Raw genomic sequence first — 19,819 nt, 5'->3', positions numbered from 1 at the left:
GAAGTCAGAAATTTTTAATTTTGAGACCTAGTAAAAAATTTCCGCATCCTTCAAAAAAATTCATAATTTTTGTAATTTTAGTGCTACAACTATGAAATTTTGGTATGTTACTAGTTTTAAATCGTTTATTAACTTAACCAAATCTCAAAATTGTGGAGCAAAAGGCACAAAAGTTAGAAAATTTTATGTTTGAGACCAAGCAAAAAGTTCCCAGATCATTCACTAAAATTTTTAATTTTAGTAATTGTGGTGCTAAGGCTATGAAATTTGGAAAAATTACTATTTTTCAGTCGTTTATTAACTCTACTAAATTGCAAAATTGTGGAGCCAAAGACACAGAAGTCAGAAATTTTTATTTTTGAGACTAAGCAAAATGTTCAAACAATCTCCAAAAAAATTCGTAATTTTGGTAATTTTAGTGTTACAGCTATGATGCTATAAAATTTAGAGAAGTTACTATTTTTGAGATATGTTTTAACTCTGTCAAATTACAAAATTGTGGAGCAAAAGACACAGATTTTAGGAATTTTTAGTTTTGAGACCAAGCAAAGAGTTTCCGCACCTTGCAAAAAAATTCGTAATTTTAGTAATTTTAGTGTTACAACTATAAAATTTGGGGAAGTTACTAATTTAGAGTTGTATATTGCCTCCACTAAATTGCAAAATTTTAGAGCAAAAGACACAGATTTTAGGAATTTTTAGTTTAGAGACCAAGCAAAAAGTTCCCAGATCCTGTTTCACCCTCTCTTAAAAAATGGATAGTTCAACCTTAAGAAAACCAACCCCTAAAATCTCGCAACGGGGGCGTACCTGTACGTATCGGCAATAGACATCGGCGGCGGAATCGGCGAGTACATCGTCGTGTTATTAAACCCCTGAAGACGCGGCGGCGACGCCGCCGGCCCCGGATGCTCCGCAGGAGCCGGAGCGCCTCTCCGTTGATTGCGTAATTTCTCTTCTCGCCGCCACTTGGCTCTCCGATTTGAGAACCACACTTGAATTCTGGCTTCAGGAAGGCCAATTTTCGCCGCCAACCTCTCCCGAGCGAACACATCTGGATAATGCGTTCGTTCGAATTCTGAAATTGGGTGTCGGTTTAAGTCGAAGGGGTTTATTGAGTCGAGTTTACCTTTCTCGAGACTGTCTATCTGGTCGTTTGTGAAAGACGTGCGGTTTCTTTGCAACTTCCTCTTGAGCCTAAGTCTTGCTTGATCATCGTCGGGTCCTATACTTGAACCGGCGTTGGAGTTGTCCCCTGAGTTGGTCTCGTCGGAGTTGATGCCGTCCAGGTCCGTCACTGGAAAGAAGAGAAATAGTTAAAAATAGTGCAATGGAAGAATTGGGAATTATTACAACGGTGAAGACACAACAGCTAAAGGAAGAGGAGAGGATAAACAAATTGCATCCAGAGGAAGAAAAAAAGTGGTTTCTGAGTCCAGCCCTGGATTTCCCAACACCCAGAAGTTGGAAGTTCCTTCGTCCGTTTTCGAGCACTGAAATGATAAAATTACAAAAGCGGACTTAAAGACAATAAAAAGAAATTGCAAAGAGAATGTAGAATTAGAATAGAAATAAAGAGTCCACTTCTGGATGTTCCCACTAGCGTAAATCAGCCAGTTTCAACGCTACAGCAATAAAATTTAAGAGAAAGATTACTCCAAATATGTCAATTAAAGGTGCGAAGTTACATAATTATAGAACCCAAACGAAAAATTAAAAATATATATATATTTAAAGCGAAAAGCGAACAAATTTTGTGTCTTGAATTAACACATGTAAATCGGGCAGTTTTAATGCTAGAGCAATAAAATTTAAGAAAGATATTACTTTTAATATGCTAATAAGTATCTGTGTCAAGTTACAGAATTATAGAGCGGAAATGAAAAATTTTGGAAATTTCCATATTTAAAGCAAACAGAAAATTTTGTATCTTGAATTTACACATGTAAATTAGGCAGTTTTAATGTTATAACAAGGAAATTTAAGAGAGATATTACCTTTAATAGGGTAATTGACTGTGTCAAGTTACAAAATTATAGAGCCAGAAGTACAGATTTTAGAAATTTTGATTTTAGAAGTGAATCGAAAAAATTTGATCTTTCGAATTAAATCGTGTAAATCGGGCAGTTTCAATGGTACAGCAATAAACTTTAAGAGAAAGATGACTCCTGATATGTCAATTAAAAGTGCGAAGTTACTGAATTATAAAGCAAAAATGAAAATGTTTGGAAATTTTCATATTTAAAGCAAACAGAAAATTTTGTATCTTGAATTTACTTGTGTAAATCGGGCAGTTTTGATGTTATAGTAATAAAATTTAAGAGGGATATTATCTGTGATAGGCTAATTAACTATGTCAAGTTACAAAATTATAGAGCCAAAAGAACAGATTTTAGGAATTTTGATTTTAGAAGAAAATCGAAAAATTTGGTTTTTCGAATTAAATCGTGTAAATCGGGCAGTTTCAATGCTACAGCAATAAAATTTTAGAGAAAGATTGCTTCTGACATGTCAATTAAAATTGCAAAGTGACAGAATTATAGAGCGGAAATAAATTTTTTTGGAAATTTTCATATTTAAAACAAACACAAAATTTTGTATCTTGAATTTACTCGTGTAAATCGGGCAGTTTTGATGTTATAGTAATAAAATTTAAGAGGGATATTATCTTTGATAGGCTAATTAACTATGTCAAGTTACAAAATTATAGAGCCAAAAGAACAGATTTTAGGAATTTTGATTTTAGAAGAGAATTGAAAAATTTTGTGTTTCGACTTAAATCGTGTAAATCGGGCGGTTTCCATCCTACAGCAATAAAATTTAAGAGAAAGATTGCTTCTGATATGTCAATTAAAAGTGCAAAGTTGCAGAATTATAGAGCAAAAATAAATTTTTTTGGAAATTTTTATATTTAAAACAAACAAAAAAATTTTTATCTTGAATTTACACGTGTAAATCGGACAGTTTTGATGTTATAGCAATGAAATTAGGGAGGGATATTACTTTCGATAGGCGTATTAACTGTGTCAAGTTACAAAATTATAGAGCCAAAAGAACAGATTTTAGAAATTTTGATTTTAGAAGTGAATCGAAAAATTTTGTGTTTCGACTTAAATCGTGTAAATCGGGCGGTTTCCATCCTACAGCAATAAAATTTAAGAGAAAGATTGCTTCTGATATGTCAATTAAAAGTGCAAAGTTGCAGAATTATAGAGCAAAAATAAATTTTTTTGGAAATTTTCATATTTAAAACAAACAAAAAAATTTTTATCTTGAATTTACACGTGTAAATCGGACAGTTTTGATGTTATAGCAATGAAATTAGGGAGGGATATTACTTTCGATAGGCGTATTAACTGTGTCAAGTTACAAAATTATAGAGCCAAAAGAACAGATTTTAGAAATTTTGATTTTAGAAGTGAATCGAAAAATTTTGTGTTTCGACTTAAATCGTGTAAATCGGGCGGTTTCCATCCTACAGCAATAAAATTTAAGAGAAAGATTGCTTCTGATATGTCAATTAAAAGTGCAAAGTTGCAGAATTATAGAGCAAAAATAAAGTTTTTTGAAAATTTTCATATTTAAAACAAACAAAAAATTTTGTACCTTGGATTTACACGTGTAAATCGGGCAGTTTTGATGTTATAGCAATGAAATTTAAGAGGGATATTACCTTTGATAGGCGTATTGACTGTGTCAAGTTACAAAATTATAGAGCCAAAAGGACATATTTTGGAAATTTTGATTTTAGAAGTGAATCGAAAAATTTTGTGTTTCGAAGTAAATCGTGAAATCGGACTTGTAAAATGAATGTAGAATTAGAACAGAAATAAAGAGTCCACCCCTGGATGTTCCCACCAGCGTGCAGTCCCGGCTCCCTCCCTGAAATATAAAAATTACCTTCTTATTTCCACCAAATCGATCGCTTCAAGTCTTTCTTAAATAACAACGCGTTTCCAAATATGATAGTAATTATCCCCGGATCGTGTCGGTAAACACATCCACGTCTTGTTTGTGGGGATTAAACGAGCGAGAGTAGGGGTGGGATCCCTAGGGAACCTTAGGGGTCGGTGGTGGTTCCTCTCGCTTAGTTTGGGTGGGCGTCCCGTAAGATAAGACATCCCGATCTGCGTTACGGTGGAAGCAGCCATCCAGAAACTGGCGATAAGGACCAAAGGAAAGAGTCACGAACGGAGGGGCGGCGGTTGAAATTGCGTCAAGGCTGTAGGTAGACACCTACGACATACTGGGGATGTTTTTCGATTTTAAATTAACCTTTTTTGGGTGCGTGGGTGGAAAGAAAATTTCATTTCGTGGTAAAGAAAATGAAACTAAGCGCCTAATTTCTGAAAGAGTCGAAATGAATGATTCAATCCGTGGAAGGGAAAAACATGTCTTTGATACACATCCTTTTACAGCCACCTTGGCATAGGCGATAAATGCAGTTAAGATATGGCATTTTATTAGATAGGCATATTAAAATTTTCAATTCTGCATTATCTTAGGCGAAAATTGCATTCATAATTTTTTGTGTCTTGAATTAACACGTGTAAATCGGGCAGTTTTAACGCAAAAACAATGAAATTTTAAGGGGACGTTACCTGGAAACTGCCAAATAATCGAGGCAAAATACAAAACTCTAGGGTCAAAAGTACAGATTTTGGAATTTTTTTTATAAAAAGTGAACCAAAAATTTTGTATTTCGAAAAAAACGTGTTAACTTGGGTAGTATTATTGCTAAAGCCGTGTAATTTAAGAGGGGTATTAGGAACCTTTGACATTTTAATTGAGTTCAAGTTCCAAATCACAGTGTCAAAAAGAGAAGTTTTAGAAATTTTGTCTTTTGAATTAAAAGGTGTAACTTTGACGGTTTTAGGGCTAAAACAATGAAATTTAAGGGCGAAATTATTTTCGAAGTGCTGATTATCTGTGTAAAGTTACAAAATTTTAGAACCGATTTTAGAAATTTTTGTATTTAAAATCATCTGAAAATTTTGGGTTTTGAATCAAAACATGTAACTCGGGAAGTTTTAACGCTAAATCAATGAATTGTAAGTGGAAATTGCCTCGGAAATGCCAATTAAGTGTGTCAAGTAGTTTGTCATAGAGCCAACAAGACAGATTTTGGAAATTTTTTAATTAAAAGTGAATTGAAAATTTTGTATTTTGGATTCATGCATGTAAGTCGGGCAGTTTCAACACTAAAACTATGAAATTTAACAGAGATAGTACCTTTGACATTTTAAATGAGTTTGTTAAGTTTCAAAATTATAGAGTCAAAAAGACAAATTTTGGAAATTTTTATATTTGAATCAATTCGAAAATTTTGTCTCTTTTGAATTAAAAGGTGTAACTTTGGCGGTTTTAAGACTCAAACAATGAAATTTAAGGGCAATATTACCTCTGATTTGAAATTAACTGTGTCAAATTTTAAAATTATAGAGCCAAAAAGACCCAGTTTGCAAACTTTTATATTAAAAGTTAACCAACAATTTTATGTTTCGAATGAAATCGTGTAACTCGGGCAATTTCAAAGCTTTTGCAATAAAATTTAAGAGAATGATTGTTCCAGTTTTGATAATTCAAAATACGAAGTTACAGAATTATGAAACCAAAAAGAAAAATTAAAAAAAAATATATTTAAAGCGAACAGTCTTGAACTACCACGTGTAAATGGGGCAGTTTTGATGCTAGAGCAATGAAATTTAAGAGAAAGATTATCCTTGAGATGGTAATTAAAAATGCAAAGTTACAGAATTCTAGAGCCGCAAAAAAAAATTTTCTAAATTTTCATATTTAAAGCGATTTGAATTTTTTTTCTCTTAAATTAGCAGTTTCAATGCTACAGCAATAAAATTTTATAGAAAGATTACTCCTGACATGTCAATTAAAAGTGCAAAGTGACAGAATTATAGAGCGGATATAATTTTTTTTGGAAATTTTCATATTTAAAACAAACACAAAATTGTATCTTGAATTTACTCGTGTAAATCGGGCAGTTTTGATGTTATAGTAATAAAATTTAAGAGGGATATTATCTTTGATAGGCTAATTAACTATGTCAAGTTACAAAATTATAGAGCCAAAAGAACAGATTTTAGGAATTTTGATTTTAGAAGAGAATCGAAAAATTTGGTTTTTCGAATTAAATCGTGTAAATCGGGCAGTTTCAATGCTGCAGCAATAAAGTTTTAGAGAAAGATTACTCCTGACATGTCAATTAAAAGTGCAAAGTGACAGAATTATAGAGCGGAAATAAATTTTTTTGGAAATTTTCATATTTAAAACAAACACAAAATTTTGTATCTTGAATTTACTCGTGTAAATCGGGCAGTTTTGATGTTATAGTAATAAAATTTAAGAGGGATATTATCTTTGATAGGCTAATTAACTATGTCAAGTTACAAAATTATAGAGCCAAAAGAACAGATTTTAGGAATTTTGATTTTAGAAGAGAATCGAAAAATTTGGTTTTTCGAATTAAATCGTGTAAATCGGGCAGTTTCAATGCTACAGCAATAGAATTTTAGAGAAAGATTGCTTCTGATATGTTAATTAAAAGTGCAAAGTTGCAGAATTATAGAGCAAAAATAAAAATTTTTGGAAATTTTCATATTTAAAACAAACAAAAAATTTTGTATCTTGAATTTACACTTGTAAATCGGGCAGTTTTGATGTTACAGCAATGAAATTTAAGAGGGATATTACCTTTGATAGGCGTATTAACTGTGTAAAGTTAGAAAATTATAGAGCCAAAAGGACAGATTTTAGAAATTTTGATTTTAGAAGTGAATCGAAAAATTTGGTTTTTCGAATTAAATTGTGTAAATCGGGCAGTTTCAATGCTACAGCAATAGAATTTTAGAGAAAGATTGCTTCTGATATGTTAATTAAAAGTGCAAAGTTGCAGAATTATAGAGCAAAAATAAAAATTTTTGGAAATTTTCATATTTAAAACAAACAAAAAATTTTGTATCTTGAATTTACACTTGTAAATCGGGCAGTTTTGATGTTACAGCAATGAAATTTAAGAGGGATATTACCTTTGATAGGCGTATTAACTGTGTAAAGTTAGAAAATTATAGAGCCAAAAGGACAGATTTTAGAAATTTTGATTTTAGAAGTGAATCGAAAAATTTGGTTTTTCGAATTAAATCGTGTAAATCGGGCAGTTTCAATGCTACAGCAATAAAATTTTAGAGAAAGATTACTCCTGACATGTCAATTAAAAGTGCAAAGTGACAGAATTATAGAGTGGAAATAAATTTTTTTGGAAATTTTCATATTTAAAACAAACACAAAATTGTATCTTGAATTTACTCGTGTAAATCGGGCAGTTTTGATGTTATAGTAATAAAATTTAAGAGGGATATTATCTTTGATAGGCTAATTAACTATGTCAAGTTACAAAATTATAGAGCCAAAAGGACAGATTTTAGGAATTTTGATTTTAGAAGAGAATCGAAAAATTTGGTTTTTCGAATTAAATCGTGTAAATCGGGCAGTTTCAATGCTGCAGCAATAAAATTTTAGAGAAAGATTACTCCTGACATGTCAATTAAAAGTGCAAAGTGACAGAATTATAGAGCAAAAATAAAATTTTTTGGAAATTTTCATATTTAAAACAAACAAAAAATTTTGTATCTTGAATTTACACTTGTAAATCGGGCAGTTTTGATGTTACAGCAATGAAATTTAAGAGGGATATTACCTTTGATAGGCGTATTAACTGTGTAAAGTTAGAAAATTATAGAGCCAAAAGGACAGATTTTAGAAATTTTGATTTTAGAAGTGAATCGAAAAATTTGGTTTTTCGAATTAAATTGTGTAAATCGGGCAGTTTCAATGCTACAGCAATAGAATTTTAGAGAAAGATTGCTTCTGATATGTTAATTAAAAGTGCAAAGTTGCAGAATTATAGAGCAAAAATAAAAATTTTTGGAAATTTTCATATTTAAAACAAACAAAAAATTTTGTATCTTGAATTTACACTTGTAAATCGGGCAGTTTTGATGTTACAGCAATGAAATTTAAGAGGGATATTACCTTTGATAGGCGTATTAACTGTGTAAAGTTAGAAAATTATAGAGCCAAAAGGACAGATTTTAGGAATTTTGATTTTAGAAGAGAATCGAAAAATTTGGTTTTTCGAATTAAATCGTGTAAATCGGGCAGTTTCAATGCTACAGCAATAGAATTTTAGAGAAAGATTGCTTCTGATATGTCAATTAAAAGTGCAAAGTTGCAGAATTATAGAGCAAAAATAAAAATTTTTGGAAATTTTCATATTTAAAACAAACAAAAAATTTTGTATCTTGAATTTACACTTGTAAATCGGGCAGTTTTGATGTTACAGCAATGAAATTTAAGAGGGATATTACCTTTGATAGGCGTATTAACTGTGTAAAGTTAGAAAATTATAGACCCAAAGGACAGATTTTAGAAATTTTGATTTTAGAAGTGAATCGAAAAATTTGGTTTTTCGAATTAAATCGTGTAAATCGGGCAGTTTCAATGCTACAGCAATAAAATTTTAGAGAAAGACTACTCCTGACATGTCAATTAAAAGTGCAAAGTGACAGAATTATAGAGTGGAAATAATTTTTTTTGGAAATTTTCATATTTAAAACAAACACAAAATTGTATCTTGAATTTACTCGTGTAAATCGGGCAGTTTTGATGTTATAGTAATAAAATTTAAGAGGGATATTATCTTTGATAGGCTAATTAACTATGTCAAGTTACAAAATTATAGAGCCAAAAGAACAGATTTTAGGAATTTTGATTTTAGAAGAGAATCGAAAAATTCGGTTTTTCGAATTAAATCGTGTAAATCGGGCAGTTTCAATGCTGCAGCAATAAAATTTTAGAGAAAGATTACTCCTGACATGTCAGTTAAAAGTGCAAAGTGACAGAATTATAGAGCAAAAATAAAATTTTTTGGAAATTTTCATATTTAAAACAAACAAAAAATTTTGTATCTTGAATTTACACTTGTAAATCGGGCAGTTTTGATGTTACAGCAATGAAATTTAAGAGGGATATTACCTTTGATAGGCGTATTAACTGTGTAAAGTTAGAAAATTATAGAGCCAAAAGGACAGATTTTAGAAATTTTGATTTTAGAAGTGAATCGAAAAATTTGGTTTTTCGAATTAAATCGTGTAAATCGGGCAGTTTCAATGCTACAGCAATAAAATTTTAGAGAAAGATTACTCCTGACATGTCAATTAAAAGTGCAAAGTGACAGAATTATAGAGTGGAAATAAATTTTTTTGGAAATTTTCATATTTAAAACAAACACAAAATTGTATCTTGAATTTACTCGTGTAAATCGGGCAGTTTTGATGTTATAGTAATAAAATTTAAGAGGGATATTATCTTTGATAGGCTAATTAACTATGTCAAGTTACAAAATTATAGAGCCAAAAGAACAGATTTTAGGAATTTTGATTTTAGAAGAGAATCGAAAAATTCGGTTTTTCGAATTAAATCGTGTAAATCGGGCAGTTTCAATGCTGCAGCAATAAAATTTTAGAGAAAGATTACTCCTGACATGTCAATTAAAAGTGCAAAGTGACAGAATTATAGAGCAAAAATAAAATTTTTTGGAAATTTTCATATTTAAAACAAACAAAAAATTTTGTATCTTGAATTTACACTTGTAAATCGGGCAGTTTTGATGTTACAGCAATGAAATTTAAGAGGGATATTACCTTTGATAGGCGTATTAACTGTGTAAAGTTAGAAAATTATAGAGCCAAAAGGACAGATTTTAGAAATTTTGATTTTAGAAGTGAATCGAAAAATTTGGTTTTTCGAATTAAATCGTGTAAATCGGGCAGTTTCAATGCTACAGCAATAAAATTTTAGAGAAAGATTACTCCTGACATGTCAATTAAAAGTGCAAAGTGACAGAATTATAGAGTGGAAATAAATTTTTTTGGAAATTTTCATATTTAAAACAAACACAAAATTGTATCTTGAATTTACTCGTGTAAATCGGGCAGTTTTGATGTTATAGTAATAAAATTTAAGAGGGATATTATCTTTGATAGGCTAATTAACTATGTCAAGTTACAAAATTATAGAGCCAAAAGGACAGATTTTAGGAATTTTGATTTTAGAAGAGAATCGAAAAATTTGGTTTTTCGAATTAAATCGTGTAAATCGGGCAGTTTCAATGCTGCAGCAATAAAATTTTAGAGAAAGATTACTCCTGACATGTCAATTAAAAGTGCAAAGTGACAGAATTATAGAGCGGAAATGAAAATTTTTGGAACTTTTCATATTTAAAGCAAACAGAAAATTTGTATCTTGAATTTACACGGGTAAATCGGGCATTTTTGATGCTATAGCAATAAAATTTAAGAGAGATGTTACCTTTGATATGCTAATAAACTGTATCAAGTTAAAAAATTATAAAGCCAAAACGACAGATTTTAGACATTTTAATATTAAACGTGAATCGAAAAATTTTGTGTTTTGTATTAAACCGAGTGAATCGGGCAGTTTCACTGCTGCAGCAATAAAATTTTAGAGGAAGATTAGCCTTGATATGTTAATTAAAAGTGCGAAGTTACAGAAATATAGTCAAAAGGAAAATTTTTGGAAATTTTTATAGGTATCTAAAGCGAACAGAAAATTTTATATTTTGAATTGTATCTTGCTTATCTTTTCTATTTTTTTTTTTGATATGCCATTGCAATTGTGTATAATTATATACATTATTGTCGTTTGCTTATCTTTCTTAGCCTTCGTTGTTTTACATAAGCATAAAAATTGCGCTTATAAATATCTTCCCGATCAGCATAGTTTGCTTATCTTTCCCAGCCTACAATGTTTCGAGTTGTCATTCCAAATGAACATTTCACTCCCTGTAAAGACATGTCTTTTATGCACACCCTTTCACATCCACCTTTGATTGAATGATAAATATGCAGTCTTGTCGGGCGGAGCTGTAAACATGAATGAAAAAGACCTTAAAAACGGGTGTAAATGAAAGCCGTTCGCCATTTGTGTAATTCGACACTGTTAATGTTGACATATCAATATATCAACGCGCTCTCGAGCCCGGTGAGTGGCTGAGGGGCGGTCCAAACCACCCTTTTTCTAAAATCACATAAAGACCCATAAGTATCGGTTATGAAATATGGCAACCCTCATAATAATAGATTATATTCGTGCACCAAATTAGTATTGTCGTTGACAACTGGCTGTGAACAGTCAACTAATAAAGCGGCACTAAACGTCGGAAGGGCCCTAGTTGCTACAATCACAATTCGGAGCAATTGAGAGTTTGACTTGTGCCACGTTCATTAGCCGGCGTTTTGATTGGGTTTCAGGTAATCTCAACGACTTCCTTTGAGAAGAAAAAACGTGTAAACATGCCCAAATTTCACAGAAATCGTTATTAATGCCATAACAACAGAAGAGAATAGTGGCGAACACATGTCCCTTAAGTTGGTAGAAAAACTGTTTTAAGTTTGCGCACTGAAGCGAGAGCGGCGAATATAATTGAAAAAGGTGGCCGTTTAATAGGGGATTTCCAAATATTATTGCTCATTGACGCGGACGCCAAAAACGCACTTTGATTCCGAGGCAACGGCGAAGGCGGCACCACCTTATAAAACACTTCTTGTCTTCATTTTGATGGTAGACAACGTGAAGAAGTCCTCGCTGATATTAATAAGTTGTCAGGTCTGAGGAGGGAACCGGGTGAGCAGCAGCAGGGGTACGGCAACGGCACACTACCAAAGCAAATTACTCACACTCAAATGATTCCATTTCAATATCGGGACAAAAGAAGGGCTCCCGCTACACAGCCACCGTCAGAGTAACATGCATGTATCTGATACCCAGAGATAACAGACAGAGACAACGTCTCTTCGCCGCCGGAACTCGAAGAAACAGCGCGGACCAAATCGAAGCGGAATAATGAGCAATTTTCGACCAACATAATGCAGAATTGAAAATTTGATTATCTAAAATGACGCAGTGAAGACTAAGCAAACTGTGAATACAATTTCAGAATCAGAATTTGAAGACCTCTTCGCCGCCGGAACTGAAGAAGCCAGCCAAAAATCGCGTGATAATAACCCAATAATGAGCAATTTGCAGATCGGTCTCTTGGGCGACGTTCCAGAGGGTGAGTGTCTAACAAGCCTTGACCTAGAAGCGTGTTTATTTGCGGAGGCCGGCCGTCCCCGCACGTACTACAGCCGCCACGCAATTATACGTGACATCCTTATTATTCCTGTCGTGTTAACATCGAGGTGCATTAAATGGCAATTTACCGGGGAAACTCTCACTTTTTTCCAATGAAATCCTAGAAAAAAATTACTGTTCAGCAACCGATGCAAATTTAAGCTCACAGCTTTTGTTAGAGGCAAAAGCTGCCGAAATACCGAAAGGTGGATTAACAATGCGGCGGTTAACGGCAACTTAAGTTAAAAAGATTCGAAGCAGACGGGAACAATTATCCAATATTTGTTGATTTTCGTTTAAGAAGGAAACCGGTGGTCGAGGTTTTACCTGGTGGGCTAATTCAATATGACAAGAGCTTTGTGGGCGAAGTATTAGTTTTAATAAACAGGAAATGGATACTGGCCATCTGAGGGATTAATATTGGGGGTAATAAGTATGCGCTTGCTTTCGTTACAACTGTTTTGTTGGAAATGGAAATATTTTTAGAAAATTGCATTTATTTTTTGTTGTGTTGGCGCCACTGCGATGAAATTTGGAGAGGTTGCTACTCCAAACTTATCTAATAACTGTACTAAATTTCAAAGTTCTGCAGCAATAGCTTCGGATTTTAGAAATTTTATTTTGAGGCCGAATTCAAAAGTTTCAAAATTTTGTAAAAAAATGTAATTTTGGTTGTGTTGGCGCCACTGCAATGAAATTTGAGGAGGTTGTTACCCTTAAGTCGTTTAGTAACTGCACCAAATTTCAGAATTCTGGAGCAATAGACCCAGATTTTAGAAATTTTTATTTTCAAGACGAACCTAAAAGTTTCAAAATTGTTTAAAAACAATTGTATTTTTGGTTGTAATGACGCGACTGCGATGAAATTTGAAGAGGTTGCTTTTCTTAACTCATTTAGTAATAGTACCAAATTTCAAAATTTTAGAGCAATAGACTCAGATTTTAGAATTTTTTATTTCTAAAGCAAACCCAAAAGTTTCAAAATTGTATAAAAAAATTGTAATTTTAGTTGTGTTGGCGCCACTGCAATGAAACTTAGGGAGGTTGTCACTTTTAAATCGTTTAGTAACTGTACCAAATTTCAAAATTCTGGAGTAATAGACTGAGATTTTAGAAATTTTTATTTTTAGAACAAACCCAAAAGTTTCAAAACTGTGTAAAAAAAATTGGATTTTTGGTTGTGTTGGCGCCACCGCGATGAAATTTGGGGCGGTTGTTATTCTTAACCCATTTAGTAACAGCACCAAATTTCAAAATTCTAGAGCAATAGACTCAGATTTTAAAAATTTTTATTTTTAGGACAAACCCAAAAGTTTCTAAATTATACAAAAAAAATTGTAATTATAGTTGTGTTGGCGCTACTGCAATGAAATTTGGAGAGGTTGTTATTCTTAACTCATTTAGTAACTGTACCTAATTTCAAAATTCTGGGGCAATAGACCCAGATTTTAGAAATTTTTATTTTTAAGACGAACCTAAAAGTTTCAAAATTGTGTAAAAAAAATATTGTATTTTTGGTTGTGTTGGCACCACTGCGATGAAATTTGGGGCGGTTGCTATTCTTAACCCATTTAGAAACAGCACCAAATTTCAAAATTCTGGACAATAGACTCACATTGTAGAAATTTTTATTTTAAGCACAAACCCAAAAGTTTCTAAATTATACAAAAAAAATTGTAATTATAGTTGTGTTGGCGCCACTGCAATGAAATTTGGAGAGGTTGTTATTCTTAACTCATTTAGTAACTGTACCTAATTTCAAAATTCTGGAGCAATAGATCCAGATTTTAGAAATTTTTATTTTTAAGGCATTTTCAAAAGTTTCAAAATCGTATAAAAAAATTGTATTTTTGGTTGTGTTGGCACCACCGCGATGAAATTTGGGGCGGTTGCTATTCTTAACCCATTTAGAAACCGCACCAAATTTCAAAAATCTGGAGCAATAGACTCAGATTTTAGAAATTTTTATTTTTAGGTAAAACGCGAAAGTTTCAAAATCGTAGAAAAAAAATTGTATTTTTGTTTGTATCGCTGTCACTGCTATGAAATTTGGGGAAGTTGCTATTCTTAACTCATTTAGTAAAATGTAGTACCAAATTTCAAAATTTTGGAGCAATAGACACAGATTTTAGAATTTTTTATTTCTAAAGCAAACCCAAAAGTTAAAATTGTGAAAAAAAAATTCTATTTTTGGTTGTGTTGGCACCACTGCGATGAAATTTGGGGCGGTTGCTATTCTTAACCCATTTAGAAACCGCACCAAATTTCAAAAATCTGGAGCAATAGACTCAGATTTTAGAAATTTTTATTTTTAGGTAAAACGCGAAAGTTTCAAAATCGTAGAAAAAAAATTGTATTTTTGTTTGTATCGCTGTCACTGCTATGAAATTTGGGGAAGTTGCTATTCTTAACTCATTTAGTAAAATGTAGTACCAAATTTCAAAATTTTGGAGCAATAGACACAGATTTTAGAATTTTTTATTTCTAAAGCAAACCCAAAAGTTAAAATTGTGAAAAAAAAATTCTATTTTTGGTTGTGTTGGCACCACTGCGATGAAATTTGGGGCGGTTGCTATTCTTAACCCATTTAGAAACCGCACCAAATTTCAAAAATCTGGAGCAATAGACTCAGATTTTAGAAATTTTTATTTTTAGGTAAAACGCGAAAGTTTCAAAATCGTAGAAAAAAAATTGTATTTTTGTTTGTATCGCTGTCACTGCTATGAAATTTGGGGAAGTTGCTATTCTTAACTCATTTAGTAAAATGTAGTACCAAATTTCAAAATTTTGGAGCAATAGACACAGATTTTAGAATTTTTTATTTCTAAAGCAAACCCAAAAGTTAAAATTGTGAAAAAAAAATTCTATTTTTGGTTGTGTTGGCACCACTGCGATGAAATTTGGGGCGGTTGCTATTCTTAACCCATTTAGAAACCGCACCAAATTTCAAAAATCTGGAGCAATAGACTCAGATTTTAGAAATTTTTATTTTTAGGTAAAACGCGAAAGTTTCAAAATCGTAGAAAAAAAATTGTATTTTTGTTTGTATCGCTGTCACTGCTATGAAATTTGGGGAAGTTGCTATTCTTAACTCATTTAGTAAAATGTAGTACCAAATTTCAAAATTTTGGAGCAATAGACACAGATTTTAGAATTTTTTATTTCTAAAGCAAACCCAAAAGTTAAAATTGTGAAAAAAAAATTCTATTTTTGGTTGTGTTGGCACCACTGCGATGAAATTTGGGGCGGTTGCTATTCTTAACCCATTTAGAAACCGCACCAAATTTCAAAAATCTGGAGCAATAGACTCAGATTTTAGAAATTTTTATTTTTAGGTAAAACGCGAAAGTTTCAAAATCGTAGAAAAAAAATTGTATTTTTGTTTGTATCGCTGTCACTGCTATGAAATTTGGGGAAGTTGCTATTCTTAACTCATTTAGTAAAATGTAGTACCAAATTTCAAAATTTTGGAGCAATAGACACAGATTTTAGAATTTTTTATTTCTAAAGCAAACCCAAAAGTTAAAATTGTGAAAAAAAAATTCTATTTTTGGTTGTGTTGGCACCACTGCGATGAAATTTGGGGCGGTTGCTATTCTTAACCCATTTAGAAACCGCACCAAATTTCAAAAATCTGGAGCAATAGACTCAGATTTTAGAAATTTTTATTTTTAGGTAAAACGCGAAAGTTTCAAAATCGTAGAAAAAAAATTGTATTTTTGTTTGTATCGCTGTCACTGCTATGAAATTTGGGGAAGTTGCTATTCTTAACTCATTTAGTAAAATGTAGTACCAAATTTCAAAATTTTGGAGCAATAGACACAGATTTTAGAATTTTTTATTTCTAAAGCAAACCCAAAAGTTAAAATTGTGAAAAAAAAATTCTATTTTTGGTTGTGTTGGCACCACTGCGATGAAATTTGGGGCGGTTGCTATTCTTAACCCATTTAGAAACCGCACCAAATTTCAAAAATCTGGAGCAATAGACTCAGATTTTAGAAATTTTTATTTTTAGGTAAAACGCGAAAGTTTCAAAATCGTAGAAAAAAAATTGTATTTTTGTTTGTATCGCTGTCACTGCTATGAAATTTGGGGAAGTTGCTATTCTTAACTCATTTAGTAAAATGTAGTACCAAATTTCAAAATTTTGGAGCAATAGACACAGATTTTAGAATTTTTTATTTCTAAAGCAAACCCAAAAGTTAAAATTGTGAAAAAAAAATTCTATTTTTGGTTGTGTTGGCACCACTGCGATGAAATTTGGGGCGGTTGCTATTCTTAACCCATTTAGAAACCGCACCAAATTTCAAAAATCTGGAGCAATAGACTCAGATTTTAGAAATTTTTATTTTTAGGTAAAACGCGAAAGTTTCAAAATCGTAGAAAAAAAATTGTATTTTTGTTTGTATCGCTGTCACTGCTATGAAATTTGGGGAAGTTGCTATTCTTAACTCATTTAGTAAAATGTAGTACCAAATTTCAAAATTTTGGAGCAATAGACACAGATTTTAGAATTTTTTATTTCTAAAGCAAACCCAAAAGTTAAAATTGTGTAAAAAAAATTCTATTTTTGGTTGTGTTGGCACCACTGCGATGAAATTTGGGGCGGTTGCTATTCTTAACCCATTTAGAAACAGCACCAAATTTCAAAATTCTGGAGCAATAGACTCAGATTGTAGAAATTTTTATTTTTAGCACAAACCCAAAAGTTTCTAAATTATTCAAAAAAAATTGTAATTATAGTTGTGTTGGCGCCACTGCAATGAAATTAGGAGAGGTTGTTATTCTTAACTCATTTAGTAACTGTACCTAATTTCAAAATTCTGGAGCAGTAGATCCAGATTTTAGAAATTTTTATTTTTAGGACAAACCCAAAAGTTTCAAAATTGTTTAAAAAAAAATGTATTTTTGGTTGTGGTGACGCGACTGCGATGAAATTTGGGGAGGTTGCTACTCTTCACTCATTTAGTAGCTGCACCAAGTTTCAAAATTCTGGATCAATAGATTCAGATTTTAGAAATTTTTATTATACGGGCGAACCCAAAAGTTTCAAAATTGTATAAAAAAATTGCGACTGTGATGAAATTTCAAAAGGTAGTTAGTTACTCCTAACTTATTTCTTAATTATAGCTAATTTCAAAATTTTGGAGTTATAAACTTCAAATTTAAAAAAAAATATTTTTAGGACAAACTTAAAGTTTCAAAATCGTAGAAAAAAAATTGTATTTTTGGTTGTGTTGGTACTATTGCGATTAAATTTAGGCAGATTGCTACTCTGAACTTATTTAGTAACTGTACCAAATTTTAAAATTGTAGATCAAATAACTCAGAATTTAGAAATTTTTATTATTAGTGCAAACTCAAAAGAGTCTAGGCAAATGGTCTAAAAAAAGATTTAAAAGTCTTGGAAATTCAATAAAGGTCAATGAAACTATTAAACAGAATACGCAGAAATTGAAATTTTGAAAAAGAAGAACAGAAAGGACTTAAAAACAGCAAGTTTTATTTCTCTATTTTCTTGCAATGCCACACGTTACAGGCCATTGCCGCCGCTCCTTAAGAATACTAAATTATATCTCCCGACAATCAAATTAGTCGAAATCCATCTACCAACACCCAAGTCACGTCTCCTCCATTACCACTCTTCAATATAAATACAACAGATGCCTATCACAAGCGCCAGTTAATCGCTACCAACTTAACAAAATGAAGGTAAGTTTCTGCAACTCGTCCGAACCATTTCAAGCCTCCCTTAGCAGCCCAAAGCGCACCTCACCCTCCACCTCCAACAATGGGACGTTTACAAACTCGCAGACGTACGTCACGTCTTCACCTCCACCTCCAACTATTTTTTTTAATTTCAGTTCACGGTGGCGTTCATTCTAGTCGTTGTTTCACTGGCGGAAGCAGACATCCCGAGGAGGAGAATCGAGATTGTGAGAAAACCCGCGCCGTATGTTGCCAGAGGATGGACTTCTGAAGGAGAGCAGTTGAATCTTCCTCTGCGGGCGACTCCACCGACGCCTGCGGCGTCGTACGGACCGCCGGAAGTGGAAGTAACAACTGAAGAACCTGAAGCTACGACGGAGAGTGCAGAGGCTCAAAAGTCAGAGAATTTGGAAACCGAGCCCGAGAAAGAAAAGGTGGAGGCGCAACAGTTCTACCTGGTTTTGTCCCAAGGACAGAATCTCGTTTACACCATTCCGAGGAGTGCGGCGTTGGTGGCGGTGCCCAAAAGCGACCTGGTGGCGCGGATAGAAGCTCTGCCGTTCTCTTCGGCGATGGCGTCGTCCGTATTCACACCCTTCAGTGCCTCGTACATACAAATCTACCAGTGAGGAAGAGTCGTATTTATTTATTTATTGCAATAATAAAATGAGAGATGAAATTCGAGTTTTTAATGTGAAAAAAGAAAAGTTTGTATTTTTCGCTGTGTTGGCACCACTGCGATGAAATTTAGAAAAGTTGCTTCTTTTAACTCCTGTAGTAAATGTACCAAATTTCCAAATTTTGGGGCAAAACACTCAGATTTTAAAAAGTTTTATTTTCATAGTGAACCAAAAAGTGTCAAAATCGAAGAAAAAAAAAAGTTATTTGGTTGTGTTGGCGCCACTGCGATGAAATTTGGGTAGGTTGTTAGTCTTAACCCACTTAGTAATTGTACCAAATTTCAAAATTCTAGATCAGTAGACTCAGTATTTAGAAAATTTTAATCTTGGGGTGAATCCAAAAGTTTTAAAATTAAATAAAAAAAATACTCCCCTATATTTTTGGTTGTGTTGGCGCCACTCCAAGGAAAATTGGGAAAGTTGCTACTCTTAGCCCGTTTAGTAAATGTACCAAATTTCAAAATTCTGGAGCAAGAGACTCAGATTTAGAAAAATTTTTATTTTTAAGTTGAACCCAAAAGTTACAAAATCTTATAAAAAAATTAAATTTTTGTTTATGTGGGCGCCACTGCGAAGAAATTTGGAGAGATAGTTACTCCTAACTCATTTAATAAATGTCCAAATTTCAAAAAATAGACACAGTATTAGAAATTTTTATTTTTAGGCGAATCCAAAAGTGTCAAAATCGAAAAAAAAATTGTATTTTTGGTTGTGTTGGCGCCACTGCGATGAAATTCGAGAAGGTTGCTACTCCTAACCCATTTAGTAATTGAAACAAATTTCAAAATTCTAGATCAATAAGCTCAGATTTTAGAAAATCTTAATTTTAAGGCAAATCCAACATTTTCAAAATTGTATAAAAACTATTATATTTTCGGTTGTGTTGGCGCCCCTGCAATTAAATTTAGGGAGGTTGCTACTTTTAGCCCATTTAGTAACTGTACCAACTTTCAAAGTTCTGGAGCAACAGACTCAGATTTTATAAATTTTTATTTTTGGGTTGAACCCAAAAGTTACAAAATCTTATAAAAAAATGAATTTTTGTTTGTGTTGGCGCCACTGCGAAAAAATTTCGAGAGGTAGTTACTCTTAACGCATTTAATAAATGTACCAAATTTCGAAATTCTGGGCCAATCGACACAAATTTTAGAAAATTTTTATTTTTAGGCGAATCCAAAAATGTTAAAATCGAAGAGAAAAGATTGAATTTTTGGTTGTGTTGG

At 32.4% G+C, this 19,819-nt stretch overlaps 2 protein-coding genes across 3 annotated transcripts in view; one reads left to right on the top strand and one right to left on the bottom strand.

Moving 5' to 3' along the window:
* The window catches only part of LOC148166315 (paired box protein Pax-6-like), a 70,367-nt gene that overhangs the window by 8,670 nt on the left and 41,878 nt on the right, over positions 1-19,819 (bottom strand). For both annotated transcript variants that reach the window (XM_088048687.1, XM_088048688.1), the window contains exons 6-7: positions 1,130-1,297; positions 811-1,078 (exon numbers count right to left, since the gene is read on the bottom strand). In XM_088048687.1, the coding sequence (XP_087904813.1) occupies positions 811-1,078; positions 1,130-1,297 (436 nt within the window). The remainder of the gene's footprint in view (positions 1-810; positions 1,079-1,129; positions 1,298-19,819) is intronic.
* Positions 17,718-18,553, top strand: LOC148166316 (uncharacterized). The gene is made up of 2 exons (XM_088048689.1): positions 17,718-17,919; positions 18,072-18,553. Exons 1-2 carry the CDS (start codon positions 17,914-17,916, stop codon positions 18,543-18,545), a joined length of 480 nt encoding a protein of 159 aa, XP_087904815.1. The 5' UTR covers positions 17,718-17,913; the 3' UTR covers positions 18,546-18,553.

Source organism: Gnatocerus cornutus, unplaced genomic scaffold (assembly GCF_029298725.1).
Source record: "Gnatocerus cornutus isolate USDA-ARS CGAHR unplaced genomic scaffold, icGnaCorn1.1 ctg00000023.1, whole genome shotgun sequence".
Taxonomy (NCBI): Eukaryota; Metazoa; Arthropoda; class Insecta; order Coleoptera; family Tenebrionidae; genus Gnatocerus; species Gnatocerus cornutus.
The sequence above is the reverse complement of the archived record's forward strand: the minus strand, read 5'-3'. Positions and strand labels throughout refer to the sequence as shown.